This window comes from Mustela nigripes, chromosome X (assembly GCF_022355385.1).
Source record: "Mustela nigripes isolate SB6536 chromosome X, MUSNIG.SB6536, whole genome shotgun sequence".
NCBI classification, from domain to species: domain Eukaryota; kingdom Metazoa; phylum Chordata; class Mammalia; order Carnivora; family Mustelidae; genus Mustela; species Mustela nigripes.
In genome coordinates this window covers 82,592,563-82,615,067 of record NC_081575.1, presented here as the reverse complement: position 1 = coordinate 82,615,067, position 22,505 = coordinate 82,592,563, and the positions used below count along the sequence as shown (strand labels likewise).

Sequence of the window (22,505 nt, the reverse complement as noted above, 5' to 3'; positions counted from 1 at the left end):
CGCTTCCCATGCTTCCCGCCACTGAGACAGGTCCACGGCTCTGCTCTGTGAGTTTAGAGGCTTCCTTACCCTCGGTACGGAATGGTCACTCCCCCAACATGGCGCACCCCACTGGATGCGAGGCCTGGGCGCGGCCATGTTCCCCGCCTGACAACGCGGCCGAGGGGCGCTGAACGCGCCAAAGCATCGATTCCGTAACATCTCCATGTTGACTCTGGGTTGACAGCGTCTTCGAATGTGGTTCTGCGCGTATGCAGGACCACGCCCCCTTCGTTCGTCGCCCCAAACCCGGAGAAGGGGCGGTGCTAGGGGTGGTGACCGGAAGCGGCTCCGGTTCTCAGCAGTGGTTTAATAGTTGTCAGGAGGATCTCAGTGCTCTGTGTCGGAGGGATGTGGAGGTGATGGGGCCCCGGGGAGCGTGAGTGTTGGGGAATTCTGTGTGGTCAGTGGTGGAATCAGTTGTCTAACCGTGGCTGGATGATTCGATCATTATTTTGCAGGCTTTCCTCTTTTCTCAACGTTAAGGTCCTGAAGTTCACTCTAAGACCCCCAAGGTTCGGTACATTACGTTCTAAGTGTTCCCTAAAAGTTGATTTTTTTCTTCTGCCCGCGAGTTATTTAGAAGTGTGTTTTTAGTTTCCAGAAGTTTATTTTTTTTAATAGATTTCTAGCCTTAGTTTTCTGTGGTCAGAAAAATGTCTACGTGCAGCTCATTCCTTCAAACAGGAGGAGACTCGTGGCCTAGGCCATGGTGAATTTTTATAAATGTTCCGTATTTTAATCAAAAATTATATTTAGTTGTTTGGTTGTCACCCGTGTCATACACAATTTACATTCTTTGTTGTCCTTTTCTCCTGTTCCCGAGGGGAGAGAAATTCTCCAGTGTGTTGGTGTTGGGTCCATTTCTCCTTCCTGCTGCTGTTCACGATGCATTTTGAGTTCAGTGTTGTATAAAGTGTGAGACTTAGATTGAAGCTCATCTGTTTGGACGTCCAATTACTCAGGCACCATCTGTTGAAGACTATGCTTCCTTGACTTATTTTGCACCTTTGTGAAAAATAAATCGCACATACTTGTGTGCGGCTATTTTTAGGTTCTTTATTCGGTTCCATTGATCTGTGTGTCTGTCTGGTTTTGTAATGAATGTGTAGAAATTCGTCAGTACTGTATGAATTTATGTGGTCTTGTGATTTTTCTTCTTTAGCTTGTTAATATGGGAGATTGCACTGATTGATTTCTGAATGTTGAACCAGCCTTACATTCCTGGAATAAACCTCACTTGGTTGTGGTGTATAATTCTTTTCATGTGTTGCAGGAATGGATTAGCTACTGCTTTTTTTTTTTTTTAAAGGATTTTCTGCCACTCGGTTTATGAAAGATATTGGTCTACAGTTTTAGTTTTTTGTACTGTTTTTGTCTGGTGTTAGTGTTAGAGTAGTACTGGCCTCATAGAATGAGGTAGGAATTATTTTCTGGAAGAGATTATGTAGAATTATGCTAATTTTTCCTTTAACCGTTTGGTAAAATCCTCCAGGGAAACCCTCTGGGCCTGGACATTTCCTTTTGGAAGCTTTTTGATGATGGCATCAACTTCTGTAGTAGTTATATGGCTTCAGGTTGTCTATTTAAATCTTTTTTTTTTTAAGAGAGATATTTAATAGTGGGTGAGTTGTGGAAGTTTGTGTTTTGTGGAGAATTGGACTATTTCATCCAATTGAATTTATAATTCAATTTATGTGCGTTTAAGTTATTTGTGGTATCCCCTTACTTTTGTTTAATGGCTGCAGCATCTGTAATTATATCTTATGTTTCAGTTCTAATATTGGTAATTTGTATCTTGTTTCTTTTTCTCTTTATCAGTCTTGCTAGTGGATTACCAATTTTATCACTCTTTTCAAAGAACCAGCTTTTGGTTTCAGTGATTGTTCCGTATTGTTTTTCTGTTTTCAAATTTTTTTCTATATTTACATATATATTTTATCTCAACTATTTTTGTTTGTTTTCAGGTATACAATAGAGTGATTCAACAATTTGGTAAGTGTTTTCAGTTTCATTGCTTTCTGCTCTTATATTTATTGCTTTCTCCCTTCTGCTTGCTTTGGGTTTACTTTGTTCTTTTTCTAGTTTCTTGAGATGGGAGCTTAAATTATTGGTTTAAGACCTTAATTCTTTTTTCATATAAACATCTTAGTGCTATAATTTTCCCTCTTGACACTGCTTTATCTACATCCCCCAACTTTTGATATGTTGTATTTTTATTTTCATTCATGACTTTTTAATTTGCCTTGAGACCACCTCTTTGATCCATGGGTGATATAGAAATGTATTGTTTAATTTTTAAGTGTTTGGAGACTCTCCTGTTACCTTTCTGCTGTTGATTTCTAGTTTGGTGATATTAGAGGATATAGATTGCAATTGATGGAAGTTTGTTTAATGACCCTGGGTGTGGTATGTCTTGGAGAATGTTGCCTGGATGCTTTAAGAGAATGTGTTTTCTGTTAGTATTTGGCTGGAGTGGGGTGGTATTTAGTTAGGCAACCCTCTTCTTGGTCCTGTGGTTAAGGTAATTAGGCATTTCTCAGAGCTTTTTCATTTATGGCTGTTGACAGTTCTGAGTTATAAACTTCTCCAGTGTCCTGTTTCTGATATATGGGAGGAAAAGGAAACCTAGGGAACTCACGAGTGTGTCGTTCCTCAGGCCGTAAGATCCATGGACTGTTTGCCTTTCCTTTCTGTGTGTCAGAGTCTTACTATTTGTATTTGTTGTCTTATGTCATTTTTTTCCCTGGTCTCTTCTACATTTTTTTCTCTTCTGTTGTTTCCTGTATTAACTTTGTTAATTTACACCTTGCTAGGGAAGCGCCTGTTTCACATCAGGATTAAAATATGTTGCTAGGGACGCCTGGGTGACTCAGTTGGTTAAGCAGCTGCCTTCAGCTCAGGTCATGATCCCAGCGTCCTGGGATCGGGTCCCACATCGGCAGGGAGCCTGCTTCTCTCTCTGCCTCTGCCTGCCATTCTGTCTGCCTGTGCTCGCTCTCTCTGACAAATAAATAAAATCTTTAAAAAAAAATGTTGCTATACAGTTATGCATAATATCCCACAATAACTACTTTGAAACACTGCCCTGAGAAAGATTTTCCACATATTTGGAAAAAATATATATATACATATATATATTTCTGTATATGCATATATGTGTGTGTGTGTATATATTTTTTTATAACTCTTCACCTTGGGGTGCCTGGGTGACTCAGTTGTTTGGGCATCTGCCTTGGCTCAGGTCATGGTCTTGGGGTCCTCGGATCAAGCCCTGCATGGGGCTTCCTGCTCAGCAGGGAGTCTGTATCCTCTCTCCCTCTGCCCCTCCCCCACTCGTGTGTGCACACACTCTCCCTCTCTCTCTCACATACTCTCTCGCAAATAAATAAATCTTTAAAAAAAAACCCAACAACTCATCTCCTTTATCTAGTTTGCTAGGAGGTTATCTATGACATTGGTCATTTCAAAGGACCAGCTCTTTATTTTCTTTAAACCCCATAGTATGTTTATTTGAGTTATTTAATTTTTTTATTTTTAAATTTATTTTTATATTTAATTTATTTTTAATTAATTTATTTTTATTAATGACTAGTTTATTTGGAGGGCTTTACCTAGTTTTGATTTTCCTAATTCTAATGTTTTAGGCTGAATACCTAGCTCTTTTTTGTTATATTTATTTTTAATTACAATCAAGTCACTTAAAGCTGTAAATTTCACTCTGTATGACTTCCGTGTGTTCCATGATTTTTCCAAGACTCGTGTAGCTTCTGTATTGACTTCCCACTTTGACCCTTGGGTTATTTAGGCAAGTCTTCCTTTTTTTTTTTTAAACAGACTTATTTAGATATACAAAATAGATTAGATCTATTCCAGTACTATAAAATTCATCTATTTAGAGTATACGTTCAGAGGTTATTGTTACATTCACAGAGTTGTACAGTCATCACCACAATCTGATTTTAGAACATTTTCAATACCTCTGAAAAGAAACCTTATACACATTAGCTGACATTGACCATTCATGCCACCCCACACTCCCAGACTAGGCAGCTACTAACCAATTTTCTATATCTACGTATTTGCCTATTCTGAATATTTCACATCAATGGAATAATAAAATATGGGGTCTTTTGCAATTGGCTTTGTTCCCATAAGATATTGACTTCAAGGTTTATTTATGCTGTAGCACCACGTGTCAGTACTTCTTTTTAATTGCCAAATAATATTCCATTGTATTGCTATACTAAATTTTTTGTTTATTCGTTTTCATTTGAAACCACCTCATTTGCCATTGAAGTGGTTTCCACTTTTTGGCTACTATGAATAATACCGCTGTGAACAGTTGTATATATAAGCTTTCGAGCAGACATGTGTTTCCATTTCTCCTGGCGAGGGACCTAGGAGTGGAGTTGCCAGATCATATAGTGACTCTATGGGTAACATTTTGAGGAACTGCCAAACTGTTTGTCAGAGTGGCTCTATACCATTTTATATTTCTACCAGCAACATATGATAGCTCCAGTTTATTCCCATCACACCAATACCTGCTACTGTCTTTTTTTAGCCCTTATTTTAGCCATCCTCATGGATGTGAAGCGGTCTGCTAATGAATGAAATATTTTGGTTTTGCTTTGCATTTCCCTAATGACTAATGATATTGAGTGTCTTATGTTATGATCAGACCATGTAGCCTATCAATTCCCAACATTAAAACATCTACCAGATTTTCTTTTTTTTTTAAGATTTATTTATTAGAGAGAAAGCGAGCGAGTGACTGAGTGAGGGGAAGGTGGGAGGGAGAGACTCTTTCAAGTAGACTCCCTGCTGAGCCCAGAGCCCTACATGGGACTGGATCCCAAGCCCCATGACATCATGACTTGAGCTGGAACCAAGAGTCAGTTGCTTGACTTAACCAACTGAGTCACCCAGGTGCCCCTACTAGATTTTCTTCGTGGCCAAGTTATTTAATGGAATTGTATACAAGTTCCATGGGCATCAGGAAAGAAAGCCTAGTCCTTCTCTGATACAACATCATGTTTATAGGTTTAAAATTCAATGTGTTCATGCCTTTTATTTTATTCCTTATTTACTTTCTTGTTTCCTCTTTATCCCATTTCTTACTTCTGCTTTTCTTAATTAAGTTCCTCTTCATCTTATAAAGGATACTTTCCCTTTCCCAGCAAGAACGACTAAATCTGTAGTGCTTTTATTGGTTGATCAGAATAAAATTGTTCCTCAGCGTAGACACAGAGGCATCCTCTCCTCCCTAGATCCTGTGAGAGGAGAAACACATTTACCTCTGACTATTCTGAGGTAGTTAAGACGTTGGAATCCCAGGCTATTAGCATTTTCCTTATGGCCTATCTCTTCTGTTTTAAAAAAATCTTTTTCTGTGTGTTCCAAATCACAGTCAGGTTCTTAACATCTGTTAAACAGAACCGCGTTTATTTAAGCCTACCACGCAAAAAGTACTGTGTGTTAGTGTTGAGAAGGTGAATTTTGAAGCCGGGTAGACTGGCTTTGACTTTATCGCTAAGCCTCTGTCTCTGTGTGCATAAAATGAAATAATAGTAATTGTGGCAACACACAGGTGAGATGATCATTGTGTAAATTAAGTGAGGTACCCCCTTCCGCATATTATCTGATCCCTTAAAGTAATGACAGTACTTGCTAATGTGAATTAACTGTTCCCTGGACGACGATGATATACTGTGAAACTGTGAAGAAGAAAAAAAAGCTTAGAGGTGCCTGGCTGGCTCAATCAGAGGAGCAGACGACTCTTGATCTTGGGGTCATGGGTTCGAGCCCCACGTTGGGTGTAGAGGTTACTCAAATAAATAAAAACTTTAAAGAAAAAAAAAGTTCCCTAGGCCAGCCTGCTGCCAGGTGCCTTATAAACGTCATCTCGTTGAATTTTCACAACTCCTTGAGGTGAAGAGTTTTGACTCATTTTGAAAAGAAAACTTGAGAAACGTTTTTATATTCTCGTCACTACAAGTTGCCAAAGCTAGAATTTAAGGCTTTAGTGATGGTCGTCTGTATCTCATGGTCTTGCTCATATTCCATTTTGATGGATGACTAGAATAGGTCATGCCTTTTGACTGGACTGTGTCTACCCCACAGTATGCAAGGCCAGGGACTGTACTTTGGTACCCCCCGGAAGCATTTCTGGGGTGAATGCTGAATGACTGACCATGTGGACACTGTCTTTCCAGGTTTCTTGGAGTCCTCGTGGAGCCTGTGGGCCAGACCCCGTAGTGGAGGCCACAGGAGCTGCTTCCTGGCCCCGACAGCTCTCACTGAGTCCACGGACCCCTTGGCTTCAGGCTTGTGGGAGGAGCATCAGCAAGAGAGCTGGAGGGCTGAGGTCCAGTGGGAACATGCCAGCCAACCGGAGCTCTCCTGGGCCATCCCTGGCTCTGGGCATGGGGACCTGTGACGACTCCTGTGAGGTGAGGAGGAAGAGGGGCCCAGGGCCAGGAATTCATCCAGAATGAAAGATAATGTCTTATGATTTTGATTTGTATGACTTTTTCCTTAAGCAAGCAGCATAATCAGGGAATTTTTATGGGTCATTCATGTCCCTTGTGTGAAGTTCCTAATCTTTATTACTTCCCTTCTTTGGGTGGCTTAAACTCATTTGATGTTCTTTTTCTAGCTCCTTTAGGTGTAAGGTTAGGTTGTATATTTAAGATTTTTCTTGCTTCTGGAGATAGGTCTGTATTGCTATATAATTCCCTCTTAGGACTGCCTTTGCTGCATCCCAAAGGCTCTGGACTATCCTGTTTTCATTTTCATTTGCTTCCATGTATTTTTTTAATTTCTTCTTTAATTTCTTGGTTAACCCACTCATTCTTTAGTCGGACATTCTTTAACCTCCATGTATTTGTGGCCTTTCCAAATATTTTCTTGTGGTTGACTTCAAGTTTCACAATGTTGTGGTCTGAAAATATGCATGGTACGATCTCAGTCTCTTTGTACTGGTTGAGGCCTGATTTGTGACCCAGGATGTTATCTACTCTAGAGAAGGTCCCATGTGTACTCAAAAAGAATGTATATTTGGCTGCCTTAGGAGAAAATGTTTTGAGTATATCTGTTAAGTCCATCTGGTCTAGTGTGTCATTCAAAGCCCTGTTTCCTTGTTGATCTTCTGCTTAGATGATTTGTCCATTGCTGTCAGTGAGGTGTTAAAGTCCCCTACTATCATTGTATTATTATCAATAAGTTCTTTATATTTGTTATTAATTGATTTATATATTTGGCTGCTCCCAAGTTGAGGGCATAAATATTTACAATTGTTAGATCTTCTTGATGGATAGACCCCTTAATTATGATTTAATGCTCTTCTACATCTCTTGTTACAAGCTTTGTTTTAAAATCTTGTCTGATGTTAGTATGGCTACTCCAGCTTTTTTTGATGTCCATAACATGACAAATGGTTCTCCACTCCCTCCTTTTAATCTGGAGGTGTCTTTGGGTCTAAAATGTGTGTCTTGTTTTTTATATCCATTCTGATACCCCATAACTGTTGATCGGGGCATGTAGCCCATTTACATTCAGAGTGATTACTGAAAGATACAAATTTGTTGCCATTGTATTATTTGTTAAGTGGTTGTTTCTGGAGCATTTCTCTTTTCCTTTCTAGTCTTTGTTGCTTTCGGTCTTTCTTTCCCACACAGAGTCCCCTTTAATATTTCTTGCAGGGCTGGTTTGGTGGTCTCAAACTCCTTTAGTTTTTGTTTGTCGGAAACTCTTCATCTCTCCTTCTATTCTGAATGACAGCCTCGCTGGATACAGTATTCTTGGCTGCATATTTTTCCCAGTCAGCACATTGAATATGTCCTGCCCCTCTCCTCTGGCCTGCCAGGTTTCCATGGCAAAATCTGCTGCTAACCTTACTTGTCTTCCCTTATAAATTAGGGACTTCATTTCCCTTGCTGCTTTAAGGATTTTTTCCCCTTATCTCTGTATTTTGCAAATTTTACTACAATGTGTCTTGGTGTTAACCTGCTTTTGTTGATTTTGATGTAGTTTTCTGTGCCTCCTGTGTTTGGATGTCTGTTTCCTTCCCCAGATTAAGGAAGTTTTCACCTATAATTTTTTCAAATAAACCTCAGCTCCATTTTCCATCTCTTCTTCTTCTAGGACTCCTATAATATGAATGTTATTATGCTTTATGGAGTTCTTGAGTTCCCAATTCTATCATTATTTTACATAATTTTGTCCTCTGTATCATTTATTCATTCCTCTGCTTCTTCCATCCTTGTGGTCATTACATCCAGTCCATTTCACATCTCAGTTATAGTTTTTTGAATTTTGGCCTGATAGTTTGAGTTAGGTCTTTTATCTCTGCAGCCAGGGTTTCTTTGGCATCTTCTATGCTCTTCTCAAGCCCAGCTAGTAACCTAATGGTTGTTGCTTTGGGTCAGACATATTACTTACATCCATTTCAGTTAGATCCCCGGCCTGAACGTGTCTTGTTCTTTCTTTTGGGATGAATCCCCTATTCTGGCATTTTGTCTAGGTCTCTGGGCTGTTTTTTTTTTAAGATTTTATTTATTTTTTTGAGACACAGAGAGAGAGAGCACAAGCAGTGCGGAGGGGCAGAGGGAGAGGGAGAAGCAGACTTACTGGTGATATAGACCCTGACCTGGGGCTCTATCCCAGGACCCTGAGATCTGATCTGAGCCGAAGGCAGACACTTAACTGACTGAGCCCCCCAGGCGCCCCTAGGTCTCTGTTTTCTCCTCTGTGTTAGGAAAGTCTGTAATGTATCTTGCTTCTGAGAGTAATTAATGGCCTAATGAAGAAGTAGTCTTATACTGTCCAGCACCTGATGCTTCAGGAAGTGTCTCTGGTGTATGCTGTGTGCCTTCTGCTGCTGTGTTTTCACTGCTTTTTCCGTCTGGTCAGTCTCCTGCAGAGTTTCTCCTTGGCTGCAGTGGGGAGCATTTGGACCTTGGCCAGAGTGTGTCGAGTTTTAACTAGGTGCACTCTGGTCTGCTTGCTGAAAAGAGACCTGATGCTTTTCCAGTCAAGCTGAAGCTTTGCAGCACTCTGTGGTCAGGAGATGTGGTATATGCGGGGGTGGAGGGGGTTGTGCTGGTCTTCTCGGGGAGGAGCCTCTTGCCCTGGGTCTCAGGTACACCGGCCCTAGTAAAGAAACACCTGCTGAGCACAGAGAGGTGGGGCTTGGTGTAAGTGGCTCCAGCCCCCACTGTGGGTGCTGTGCTGCTCCCTGACTTCAGTGCATCCTACTGCTTAGGGGAGAAGAATCACACCAGCCCTCTCTCTCATCCCCTGAGAGGGGATTCTGTGCCCGTTGCTGTCCAGGAAGCCCTCAAGAGAGAGCAGACCCTCTCCCCTCGTATGTCCCAGGTGTCCCTTAGATCCCTGCCTTCACCCTGTTCATGTCCAGGCCACCTGCCCGCCTTGCAGTGTAGGGCACCTGTCTTTTATTCCAGGAAGGCCAGCTGCATTTCAAAGCTTCAAACTTTAGGGACCCAGCATGGTGTGGTCCTTCAGTGGTCCTCTGGGGGCGGGTCTTGACGCACTGGGGCTGGTGCCAATTTGTCCCAAAAGGGCAGTCACACCAAAGCACAGGGGCTTGGAGTTTAGAGTAAAATACAACAAAATGACAGTGTCCAGGTTAGCCGCCCTCAGTAGGTGTCTCTGGTCCTATGCTAAGTGGCAGGGGAGCACAATGGTGCCTGCTGGCTCTTTTGGCCCCTGAGAGGCAAGGCCAGTTCTCCCCAGTGTCCTCCAAGAAGGGAAACTGTCTCTCCCAGTGTGTCCCAGGGAATCCTCAGAGCATGCCGTCGGCCCTGAGGCCTCCGCCCTCCTTCTCTGCAGGAAAGCCATGGCACCTGCTGGGCTCACACCAGCCATGGCACGGACCTCTAAAACTCTAGTCTTTGAGCTCCACCTCTTGTAAGAACTCACAATGATCAGCCCCTCTCATTTTTCCAGTCAGTACCTCTGGGGAAGTGTTTTCCTTGTGTGATCTCCTGTTCATTCTTTTTTTGTTGTTTTTTTAAAGATTCTATTTTTGGGGCGCCTGGGTGGCTCAGTGGGTTAAAGCCTCTGCCTTGGGCTCAGGTCATGATCCTAAGATCCTGGGATCGAGCCCGACATCCGGCTCTCTGCTCAGCCTGGGAAGCCTGCTTCCCTTCCTCTCTCTGCCTGCCTCTCTGCCTACTTGTGATCTCTGTCAAATAAATAAAATCTTTTTAAAAAAGATTCTATTTTTAAGTAATCTTTTTACCTAACATGGGCTTGAACCTACAACCCCAAGATCGAGTCACAGGCCCCACCAACTGAGCCAGCCAGGAGTCCCAGGATTTCATTCTATTTTATGGCTGAGTAACATTTCAGTGTGTGTGTGTGTGTGTGTGTGTGTGTGTACCACATCTTCTCTATGCTTTCATCTATTGATGGACACCTGGGTTCCTTCCTTAATCTTAACTATTGTGAATAATGTTTCAATAAACATAGGGGTACACATACCTTTTCGAATATGTATTTTCATTTTCCTTGGGTAAGTACCCAGTTGTGGCATCAGTGGATCGTGGAGTAATTCTATTTTCAATGTTTTGAGTAACCTTCCCGCTGTCTACCCGAGGTGATTGTACCTGATTCCATTCCCACCCGCAGTGCATGAGGCTTCCTTCTTCTCCACATCCTCCCCCACACCTGTTATATCTTCCCTGTTTGATTCTAGGCATTTTGGCTGTTGTGAGGTGACATTTCATGTGGTTTTTTATTGGCACTGTCCTGATAATTAGTGATGTTGAGCATCTTTTCATGAGCCAGTTGGCCACCTGTCTGTCTTTTTTGGAAAAGTATCTATTCAGGTCCTCTGCCTGGTTTTTAATCAGATGATTTTAGGGTTCTTTGTATATTTTGGATATTAACCCCTTATTGGACAGATATTTGCACATATCCTTTTCTTTTCACTAGTTTGCCTTCTTACTTTTTTTATTTTTTAAAAAGATTTTATTTATTTATTTGACACACAGAGAGAGATCACAAGTAGACAGAGAGACAGAGAGAGAGAGAGGAGGAAGCAGGCTCACCGCTGAGCAGAGAGCCCGATGTGGGGCTATATCCCAGGACCCTGGGATCACGACCTAAGCCAAAGGGAGAGGCTTTAACCCACTAAGCCACCGAGGCACCCCTTGCCTTCTTATTTTGTTGATGGTTTCCTTTGCTGTACAAACCTTTTTCTTTTGGTACAGTCCCAATAGTTTATTTTTGCTTTTGTTTCTCTTGCCTCAGGAGACATATCCATAAATATGTTGCTAAGGGCAATGTCCAAGAGATTACTATCTGTATTTTCTTTTAGGATTACTGTGACTTCAGGTCTCACATTTAGATCTTTAATCCATTTTAAGTTTATTTTTATATATGTTGTAAAAAAGTACCCCATTTTCATTATTTTGCATGTAGCTGTCTTGTTTCTGATCCTAGAGGAAAAGCTTTCAGGTTTTCACTATTGACTATGATGTTAGCTGTGAGTTTTTTATATATGGCCTTTATTATGTTGAAGCATGTTCCCTCCAAACCTACTTTATTGAGAGTTTTTTATTATGAATGGATGTTATCCTCTGTCAAATGCTTTTTCTGCATCTGTTGAGATGGTCATATGGTTTTTATCCTTTCTCTTGTTAATGTGTTGTATGACACTCACTGGTTTATGAGTATTAAACCCCCATTACATCCCTGGAATAAATTTCACTTGACTATGGATTAGGGTTAGGGTTAGGATTTTTAAAAATATATTGTTGGATTCAGTCTGCTAATATTTTGTTGAGGATTTTTGCATCTATGTTCATCAGAGATACTGGCCTGTAGTTCTCTTTCGTTGTAGTATCCTTGTCTGGTTTTGGTATCAGGAAAATGCTGACCTTGTAGAATGAATTTGGAAGTTTTCCTTCCTCTTCTACTTTTTAAAATAATTTGAAAAGAATAGATAGTAGCTCTTTTTTATCTTTTAAAAAGATTTGTTTATTTATTTGAGAGAGAGAGTGTGTGTGTGTATGTAGGGGCAGAGGGAGAGGAGGGAGGAGAGAGAGAATGTTAAGCAGTCTCGAAGCTGAGTGTGGAGCCTGATGAAGGTCTCCATCCCATGACCCGGAGATCACAACCTGAGCTGAAACCAAGAGTTAGGCACTCAACTAACTGCACACCCCGGCACCTCAGTAGTAATTCTTTAGAATTCACCTATGAAACCATCTGGTTCTGGACTTCCATTCTTTGGGAGTTTTTTGACTACTGATTCAATTTCATTGCTGTTAATCAGTCTGTTCAAATTTTCTGTTTCTTCCTCCAATCAGTTTTGGGAGATGATATTTCTAGGAATGTATCTGTTTCTTCTAGGCTGTCCAATTTGTTGGCGTATTATGTTTTATGATATTCCCTTATGATCCTCTGTATTTCTGTGAGGTCACTTGTCCTGTGTCTTTTTTCATTTCTGATTTTATTTATTTGAGTATTCTCTTTTTTTCTCAATGAGATCAGGGTTTATCAATTTTGTTGATCTGCTTCATTGCCCTTTTCTGGTTTTTTTTTTGTCTTTGTCTCATTTATTTTTGCTCTAATATTTTTATTTCCTTCCTTCTCTAGATTTGGGCTTTGTTTGTTCTTCTTTCTCTGGCTCCTTCAGCTGTAAGATCAGGTTATTATAATATGAGATTGTTCTTGCTTCTTGAGGTGTAGGCCTGATCTCAGTACACTTCCCTCTTAGAACTGTTTTTGCCGAGTCCCAAAGATTTGGGACCATTGTGTTTTCATTTTCACCTGTCTATATATATTTTTTACTTCCTCTTTGACCTCTTGATTGACCCATTTGTGGTTCACTAGCATGTTGTTAGCCTCCATGTGTTTTATTCTTTCCAGAGTTTTTCTTCTACTTGATTTCTAGTTTCATAGCTTAAGGATTTTTAAAGGTTTTTTTTTTTTTTTAATGTTAGGGTTCATGACCCATTATGGTTCTTGTATGTTTTTGTGAATATTTTTTGCCACTTTGTGATTTAACATTAGTTTTTAGTTTTATTTACAAGTGGTAAAGGGTGGCAAACAGCTTTTGAGGTTGTCTTTTAAAAATGGCTCTTTCCTGCTTTGTTTTTTGTCAGATTTTGGCTCCCTGGAGGCAAGCACTCTTAACTCTGCTTAATGGATTTGATATTTTTAAAAAAATTTTGGCCCTTGGGACGCCTGGGTGGCTCAGTTGGTTAAGTGGCTGCCTTCGGCTCAGGTCATGATCCCAGCATCCTGGGATCGAGTCCCGCATCGGGTTCCTTGCTCAGCAGGGAGCCTGCTTCTCCCTCTGCTTCTGCCTGCCACTCTGTCTGCCTGTGCTCACTCTCTCTGATAAATAAATAAATAAAATCTTTAAAAAAAAAATTGGCCCTTAACGTTTGACTTTCCATTAAGGAAGATGGAAATTTAGCTTTTCCATACACCCCCACTAACATACACATTTGCCTATAAATAGTATTGTTTTGATCAGCTTCCTCATTGGTGTTTATTAAAACTGTTTATAGTTCAGTCATGGAGTAGCTATGCTGTGATTACTATTTCTGCACAATTCTTTCTTTTCCCTGGAAATTTTTTAAAAAGATTTTATTTATTTATTTGACACAGAGAGAGATCGCTTCTCAGCCTTTTGGCTAAGATCAAGTGTATTTGACGCAGAGAGAAAGAGCACAAGCACGGGGGAGTTGGAGAGGGAGAAGCCGGCTCCCTGTTCAGCAGGGAGCCCAATGTGGGTTTGATCCCACAACCCTGAGATCATGACCTGAGCCAAAATTGAGTCAGACACTTAACTGACTGAGGCACCCCCGCACCCCACGTGCTGTTTTTGTTTTATGGATGAGGCATCTTATCATTATAAGGATATTAATGAGTTTTTTTTAGTTTAATGATATCAACATGTGGCTCAAAAATTTAAAAATATAAAACTATATAAAATTTACAAATATAAAAGTAATAGTCTAAATTATCTTTCTCCTTAGCTCAGTTCTCTCTAATACATTTAACCAGGTTAGTTCGTTTTCTCTGTGTGATTAGGGATTTTTAATGCAAATAAAAGCAGCTGAAAACACATTCTTATTTTATCCTTTTTATTTCACAAAATGGTGACCTACTAAATAAATTTTTATCAGTTTTGTTAATTTTGGTGAAATATAATATGAACTACAAACAATGCTGCCGTGAACATTTTTATCATGTCCCCAATATACATGTATATCCCTGTCTCTTAACTATTTACATGGTGGTGGAGTTAATGGGTCATAGATTAAGCCTATCTTTAAAAGATATTTATTGTAAGATACAACATATGTACAGAAAAGTGTGCAAGACAGACATGTCTAGCTCAGTGATTTTTTTCACTGTGTAGATCTAGAAAGTATCCAGAGTTAACATTCCAGAGTCCTCCTACTCCCAAAGATAACTGCTATCCTGATAAGTGATAACTACTATCACTTACATTAAGAAGAAGATTATAAGCCACAGAGTGGGAGAAGAGATAGACAAGACCGGACATATACCAAGCATATATAAAGAACAACCAAACAATAAGAAAAAGCGGACTACCCAGTAGTCGGAGGCTTTATTTGAACAGATACGAAACAAAAGAAGATACCCAAATAGCTAATAAACAACTGAGACCGTGCTCAATCTCATTAGTCATCAGGGAAATACACAGTTTAAAGTACAGTGTAATACCACTACACTTTCACCAGAAAGGCTAAAATTTAGAAGACCGAGGGGCACCTGGGTGGCTCAGTTGGTTAAGCGTCTGCCTTCAACTCAGGCCATGATCTCTGGGTCCTGGAATCGAGCCCCACGTTGGATTTTGGCTCAGCCAGGAGTCTGCTTGTCCCTCTCCCTCTGCCCCTCCCCCTGGCTCCTGCTCTCTCTCTTTCTCTCTCTCAAATGAATAAAGAAAAATCTTAAAATAAGACTGACAGTGACAAGCATTGGGAGGCTAGAGAGCCATATCAGCAGCTCGTGCTATGGTCAGCAATACAGCTGTTGATATATTAGCTCATGTCTGCACGTCTGTACTGCCGGTGGGACCGTAAATTGGCACAACCTCTTTGAAAAACATTTTAGCCTTCTTCATCCAGGCACGTGTAGACCCTATGTGGAAACAGTTCTCCTAAGAAAAAATGCAACAGAAATCCTTGGCTGATACACCAGGACACATGTATAAACGCTCACCGTAGCTTTCCTTATAACAGCCAGAACCTAGAAATAACTTTAATGTCCATTAATAGCAGACCGGATAAAAAGGTTGAACACAAAATCGAGTGAAAGAAGCCAGACCCGAAAGAATTTGTGCGATTACCATTCACAGAAAGTTTTAAGACAGGCCAAATGAATCTGTATTGGGTGTATAGTGAGGGGGTAAAACTAGAAAGCAAACCAGGGAAGTGTTTACTGTTAGAGGCAGTACAGTGGTTTCCTTGATTGGTGGGGGTTGGGTGTTGGAGGAGGAAAAGAGGCGTGAGGAAGGCTTCTGGGCAAGGAGCTGGCCATGTTCTGTTCCCACACCGGGGTGGAAATTAGGTAGGTATTAGCCTTGAATAATTAGTAAGCCAGGTATTTGTTTCCTGTATCTTTACGTGAATACTGTTTTTCATAATAAAAATCTCTTGAAAAGGAAAAATATATGTACCCTCTAATTGTTTTACTAAGTTTTAAATTTTTAATTCCAGTATTAACATACAGTGTTCTATAAGTTTCAAGTAGGCAATATAATGATTTAATAACTATACATTATATAATGCTCATAATGCTCATCACGGGAATTTATATAATTATATAACTTATATGATTGTATAATGCTCATCACGGTAAGTGTGCTTTTAATCCCCTTCACCTGTTTGACCCATCTGCCACCCATCTCCCCTCTGGTAACCATCAGTTTGTTCTCTATAGTTGAGAGTCTATTTCTTGGTTTGTCTCTCGCGTCTCTATTTTTTTTTCCCTTTGCTCATTTGTTTCATTTCTTAAACTCTACATATGAGTGAGGTCCCAAGGTATTTGTCTTTCTCTGATTGGCTTATTTCGCTTACTGCTGTACTTTCTGGATCTGTCCATGTTGTTGCAAGTGGCAAGATTTCATTCTTTATGGCAGAATGATATTCCATTACACACACACACACACACACACACACCCCATATTTATCCATTCATCTATGGATGGACACTCGGGTTGCTTTCATAATTTGGGTATTGTAAATAATGAATAAACATAGGGGTGCATGTATCTCTTTGAATTAGTGTTTTCGTATTTTGGGGGTAAATACCCAGTAGTGTGATTACTGGATCATAGGGTAGTTCTGTTTTTAACTTTTTGTGGAGCCCCCCCCCAATACTGTTTTCACAGGGCTACACAGTTTGCATTCCCACCAACAGTACACGACTGTACCTTCTGATTTTGACTTCAGTCTCCTCCCATATACACTTTCTTGCAAAGGCAGCTCCCCCCCTCACACCCCTATATCTGTTTTTACACTTCCAACACTTGCTTTTCTTATTTAATAAAAAATCTTGGTGATCATTCAGTGTGATGAGTTGACTTTTCCTTTTTTTTCTAAAGACTTCCTTATTTGAGAGAGAACTTGAGCATGAGCAGGGGGAAGGGCAGAGGGAGAGAATCTCAAGGAGATTCCATGCTGAGCGTGGAGCCTGAGAGGAGTCTTGATCTCACCACCCTGAGATTGTGGCCTGAGCTAAAACCAAGAGTTGGATGCTTAACAAACTGAGCCACCCAGGTGCTTCTAGTTCCCTATTCTTTTTTTTTTTTTTTAAATAAAGATTTTATTTATTTATTTATTATTTATTTTTAAAGATTATTTATTTATTTGACAGACAGAGATCACAAGTAGGCAGAAGTAGACAGAGAGGCAGGCAGAGAGAGAGGAGGAAGCAGGCTCCCTGCTGAGCAGAGAGCCCGATGTGAGACTCAATCCCAGGACCCTGGGATCATGACCTGGGCGGAAGGCAGAGGCTTAACCCACTGAGCCACCCAGGCGCCCAAGATTTTATTTATTTATTTGACAGACAGACATCACAAGTAGGCAGAGAGGCAGGCAGAGAGAAGGGGGAAGCAGGCTCCCTGCTGAGCAGAGAGACCGATGCAGGGCTCGATCCCAGGACCCTGAGATCACGACCTAAGCCGAAGGTAGAGGCTTTAACCCACTGAGCCACCCAGGCACCCCTCCTTATTCTTTTTAAAGGGTGAATTGGAATCTTACTCTAATATATGAATATTTTAAGGTATTTCCAATCTTTTGCTATTACAGTGCTACAGTGAAAGTCCTTATACAGATTTCACTTAACACAAAAGGGAGTATGTTTGAAGAGAAATTCTGCAAATGGAATTCTCAGGACAAATGGTACATGCATTTTCATTTTTTGATAGATATAGCAAAGTGGCTTTCCTTGTGGATTGTATCAGTTATAAAAGAGGCCTGTTTTTACTGTACCCTTTGGAGCAGGGTTTTGTCATATTTAATTTTTCTTTTTGGCACCTCACATACATTAAAATATGGTATCTCGGTACAGATTTAATATGCATTTCTTTTAGTATGGCCGAGGTTAAATATATTTGACTGTGTTTAAAGAACCATTTATGATGTTCTTCCTGAGCTGATATAAATTTCCTTTGCTCATTTTTCTATCAGGTTGTTGCTATTTATTTATTAAGGAGAATAGCTCTTTTGTAGGGGACCCAAATATTTTTCCTCAGCTTCTCATTTGTCTTTTTTTTTAATTTAATTTTTTTTTTTAGTGTTTTCTCCATGCATTTCACATAATTGTATTTATGAATCTTTATGTGCTCCAAGTTTTGTGTCAGAACTAGAAGGGCCTTCCCCAGTGCTCAACTATGCTTTAAAAAAAAACCCTCTGTGTGTGTGTGTTTAGTACTTTCATATCTTTAGTTTTAACCTTTACTTCTCTCACTATCTAGATTTTTGGTGGTTGTTGTAAAAGCCTTAGCTAGGAATCCATTTTAATTCTTTTTTTTAAAGATTTGTTTATTTGAGAGAGAGAGAGAGAGATCATGTGTGTGTGTACATAGGGGAGGGGCAGAGGGAGGAGAGAATCTCAGGCAGACTCCCAACTCAGGGCTCAATCTCACCACCCATGAAATCTTGACCCGAGCTGAAATCATGAGTTGGACACTTAGCCCACTGAGCCATCCAGGCACTCCTCCATTTTCATTTTCTTCAAGATGCCTACTCATCTGTCCCAACACCATTTATTGAATAATCTGGATTTCCCCACTAACATACACTACTACATTAGTATGTGTATACATTCCAGTATATAACTCTGGTTGTATTTATGGGCCTTATTCTGTGCCATTGACCTAATAATAGTCAAAATGCTGATGAATCACTAAATTCTACTCCTGAAGCCAATATTACACTATATGTTAACTAATTAGAATTTAAATAAAAACTTGAAACAGAAACCAAATAATAATAATAATAGTCCTAATCTTTGATTCTAATTCCTCTGTGTTCATAATTTATTCTAATAGATTGTAGGGATAGGGCACCTGGGTGGCTCAGTTGTTAAGTGTCTGCCTTCAGCTCAGGTCATGATCCTGGGGTCCTGGGATTGAGCTCCACATCGGGCTCCCTGCTCAGCAAGAAGCCTGCTTCTCTCTCTCCCACTCTGCCTGCATGTGTTCCCTCTCTGGTTGTTCCTCTCTCTGTCAATAAATAAAGTCTTAAAAAAAAAAAAAGAAGTCGACCTACTTAAGAAAAAAAAAAAGAAAGATTGTAGGGCTGTCTCCAATTGCCCTTTTTCAAAAATTTACCTTTTTCTTGATTGCTTTAATTTCTGTTCACAATTTATAATCAGCTTACCAAATTTAAAAACGAATGTCCTTGCTGTTGTCAGTGAGCTTGTATTACATTTATATTTTAAGAATCATTTGTCCCTTTATGACAATTCAGAATTCCTTCTAAAGAATAAGGTATGTTGTCTGTACTTCTTCAAGTAATCTTTGCATTTCAATCCATTAGTGTGTTAATATTTTCTTCAAATACATATATTTATTTGTTTTACATATTTTATTTATTAGAGAGGAGGAGCACAACTGAGGGAAAGAGAGAGAGCATGAGCAGGGCGAGGGAAAAATGAGGGAGGGTGAGGACCCTGAGATCATTGCTTGAGCTAAAGGCAGACGCTTAACCACCTAAGCCACCCAGGTGCAACTCTTCAGCTATATTTTTGACATCAGTTTTTGTTTCTATTATCTAAAGGAAAAAAATACAATGCAAATATGTATGAGCGTATATTACAAATTGGAATTAAAATTACAATTATATGCACAAGAGGTCATTGGAGAGTGAGTGAAAGGAAAAACAGAGTACTATGGTTCTCTTAGTCTTGTTTAGGAGAAGGATATGGATATTGATAGAGCTTGTTAAAGAAACATTTATGTAATTATGGTCTTAGGTTGGAATAAGTAAGCAGAAGAATAAATTAAAATGGGTAATTTTCAGATGAGCGTTAAGTGGGGAGACACCCAAAGTTTGATTGGTCAAGGAGATTAAAAGAAATGAAATGAACTACATAAATAGCAGAAATCAGTCTTAGTGTTATAGTAATCACATAGGATGATTCAGTTAAAATCATTCCTTAAAAGGGATTCTCGGACTGGATGGGGGGAAAAAAGCAAAAACTGTCCAACATCAAGCATTACCTTATAAACTTTTAAGTACACTTAAAATGAAAAGAGCCAGGAAATGTGAAAACAAAGGGACACAAAAAATGATACACTTGGCAAACAAGAACCAATGGAAATCTGGGGTTACATTTTTAAAAAGATTCTATTTATTTATTTGACACAGAGAGAGAGAGAGAGCACAAGCAGGCAGAGAGAGAGAGGGGGAAGCAGGCTTCCCGCCGAGCAGAGAGCCTGATGTGGGGCTCAGTCCCAGGACGCCAAGATCATGACCCGAGCTGAAGGCAGAGGCTCAATCCACTAAGGCACCAGGCACCCCTGGGTTTGCATTTTTTTTTTAAGATTTTATTTATTTATCAGAGAGAGAGAGGGGGAGAGAGCGAGCACAGGCAGACAGAATGGCAGGCAGAGGCAGAGGGAGAAGCAGGCTCCCTGCCGAGCAAGGAGCCCGATGTGGGACTCGATCCCAGGATGCTGGGATCATGACCTGAGCCGAAGGCAGCTGCTTAACCAACTGAGCCACCCAGGCGTCCCTGGGGTTGCATTTTTAATCAGACCAGAGGGAATGGAAAAACATCACAAGGGATGAAGGTTCAAACTGTGAAATACTAAGAAATACAAAAATTATCAGCACACATATAGCTAAACTATGTAAAATTAAAACTAGCAGAAATAGTTAATTCTACCGTTAACTGTTTTAACCTACCCTTGATCACACAAAGAAAAGTAATCTAAAGCTTTGCTCTAATGTAGATTATCATATTCTATAACCACTGGGAATTAAATTCAAAATAAAAAATAAAAAGCTAGCAAAAATAAATTGTCTTACAAACATTAAAATATTTTACATGACTATGTGTTAAATAGAAAACAAGTAATATCACAGAATACATAGAGGTCGTCTTGACCCGAGCTGCCACAAAATACCTTAGACTCAGCGGCTTAAGCAACAGGAAATTTTCTTTTTCTCACAATTCTGGAGGCTGGAAGTCTGAGATCCAGAGATCCAGGCACCAGCAGGACCCTCCTCCTGGCTTGTAGGTGGCCACCATCTCACAGTCTTCATATGATCTCTGCGCATGCAGAGTGGGATTGCAGAGGGTAAGCAGGCTCTCTAGTATTTCTTTTAAGGCTGGTTATAGAAAGGCCCCAGTCTAAATCCCAGCATGCGGGCCCCATCCTCATGACCTCATATAATCCTCGGACTTTCCTTCCTGTTAAAAAGAAATGAGCTTTGAGGCACCTAGGTGGCTAAGTCAGTTAAGCATCTGCCTTTGGCTTAGGTCATGATCCCAGGGTCCTGGGATCCAGCTACGTGCCAGGCTCTGTGCTCAGTGGGGAGTCTGCTTCTCCCTCTCCCTTTAGCCCCTGCTCAGGCCCACTCTTCTCTCCGTCAAATGAATAAATAAAATCTTTTTTTTTTTTTTTTTTTTTTTTTTTAAAGAGGGGCGCCTAGGTGGCTTAGTCGGTTAAGCATCTGCTTTCAGCTCAGGTCATGATCCCAGAGCCCTGGGATCGAGCCCTGCATTGGGCTCCCTGCTCAGCTGGGTGTCTGCTTCTCTCCCTCTCTCCCTCTGCCTGCCTCTTTGCCTGTTTGTGTTCTCTCTCTCTCTCTCTCAAATAAATAAATAAAATCTTAAATAAGAAATGAGCTCTCCACTGAGCCCCTTCCCCCACCCTACCCCTTTAGTATCCTTTCTTTCCTATATCACCACCTTTCCCCTTCTGTGCTGGTACCTTCCCAAAGCATATAACATGCAGTAATATTTTTCATCTCAAAAAAACTTCCCTTGACCCCTGATCCACTTGCAGCCGAGATGTTTCACTGAATAAATAATTCCTGTAAGCTCTCAGAGTAAACCTTCTGCTCTGTATGTTTAATACCCTCTCCTGTTGGTTGGGTTTTTGGCCAGGGTTTTGCTTCCTCGAACTGGGATGCGGGTGGGGTAACTCCCCCTATAGCCACCACCCTCATACAGTTCTCAGCAGATGCTGGGAGTCCCCATTAAGCCAACTCCATAACCCTCTACCCTTCCTTTCTTATGCTCTAAGCTTCAATTCCCACTACCTACTCCACATCTTTGCCGAATCTTACTTTCCCAAGGGTTTCTTATACTCTCTGCCTAATGTTTTGGTACAGAAGCTTGACAAAGGGAACACCAGTTACAGATCATTCTCACTTGTGAATAGTGACGGGGCGATTATAAATGAAATATCACCCAATGGAATGCAGCAGATCCTTTAAAAAGTTTCCATTCTGAGCACATGGGTCAGTATTACAAAATCTCTATGTAATTTACCAGTATTCACATATCACTGGAAAAAAGTGATTTGATAAAATTCAACATCTGGGTTTGATTTTAAAAAGTATCAAAGTTGGCACTTGACACTTTACTTCCTTCCCAAAACTCACAGTAGGAATTGTCAGTGATGCAATGGGAGTTTATTAATAATATCCAGAATTGTGGGGCACCTGGGTGGCTCAGTGGGTTAAAGCTTCTGCCTTCAGCTCAGGTCATGATCCCAGGATCTTGGGATCAAGGCCCGCATCGGGCATTCTGCTCAGCAGGGAGCCTGCTTCCCTTCCTCTCTCTCTGCCTGTCTCTCTGCCTACCTGTGATCTCTGCCTGTCAAATAAATAAATAAAATCTTTAAAAAACATAGAACGTCTTTAAAAAAAAATCCAGAATTCTTCATTTTGAATTGAGTCCTTTATCTTTACGAATTGTCTTCCTTCATCTCATTT

At 40.4% G+C, this 22,505-nt stretch overlaps 1 protein-coding gene across 3 annotated transcripts in view; it reads left to right on the top strand.

The window, feature by feature from the left end:
- Positions 1 to 343: 343 nt before the first annotated feature.
- The window catches only part of ZNF81 (zinc finger protein 81), a 115,397-nt gene continuing 93,235 nt past the window's right edge, over positions 344 to 22,505 (top strand). The window contains exons 1-3 of one of the 3 annotated variants that reach the window (XM_059385086.1): positions 344 to 418; positions 2,007 to 2,034; positions 6,258 to 6,494. In XM_059385086.1, the coding sequence (XP_059241069.1) occupies positions 6,423 to 6,494 (72 nt within the window). In that variant the 5' untranslated portion in view covers positions 344 to 418; positions 2,007 to 2,034; positions 6,258 to 6,422. The other 2 variants (XM_059385087.1, XM_059385088.1) reach the window with 2 other exon arrangements.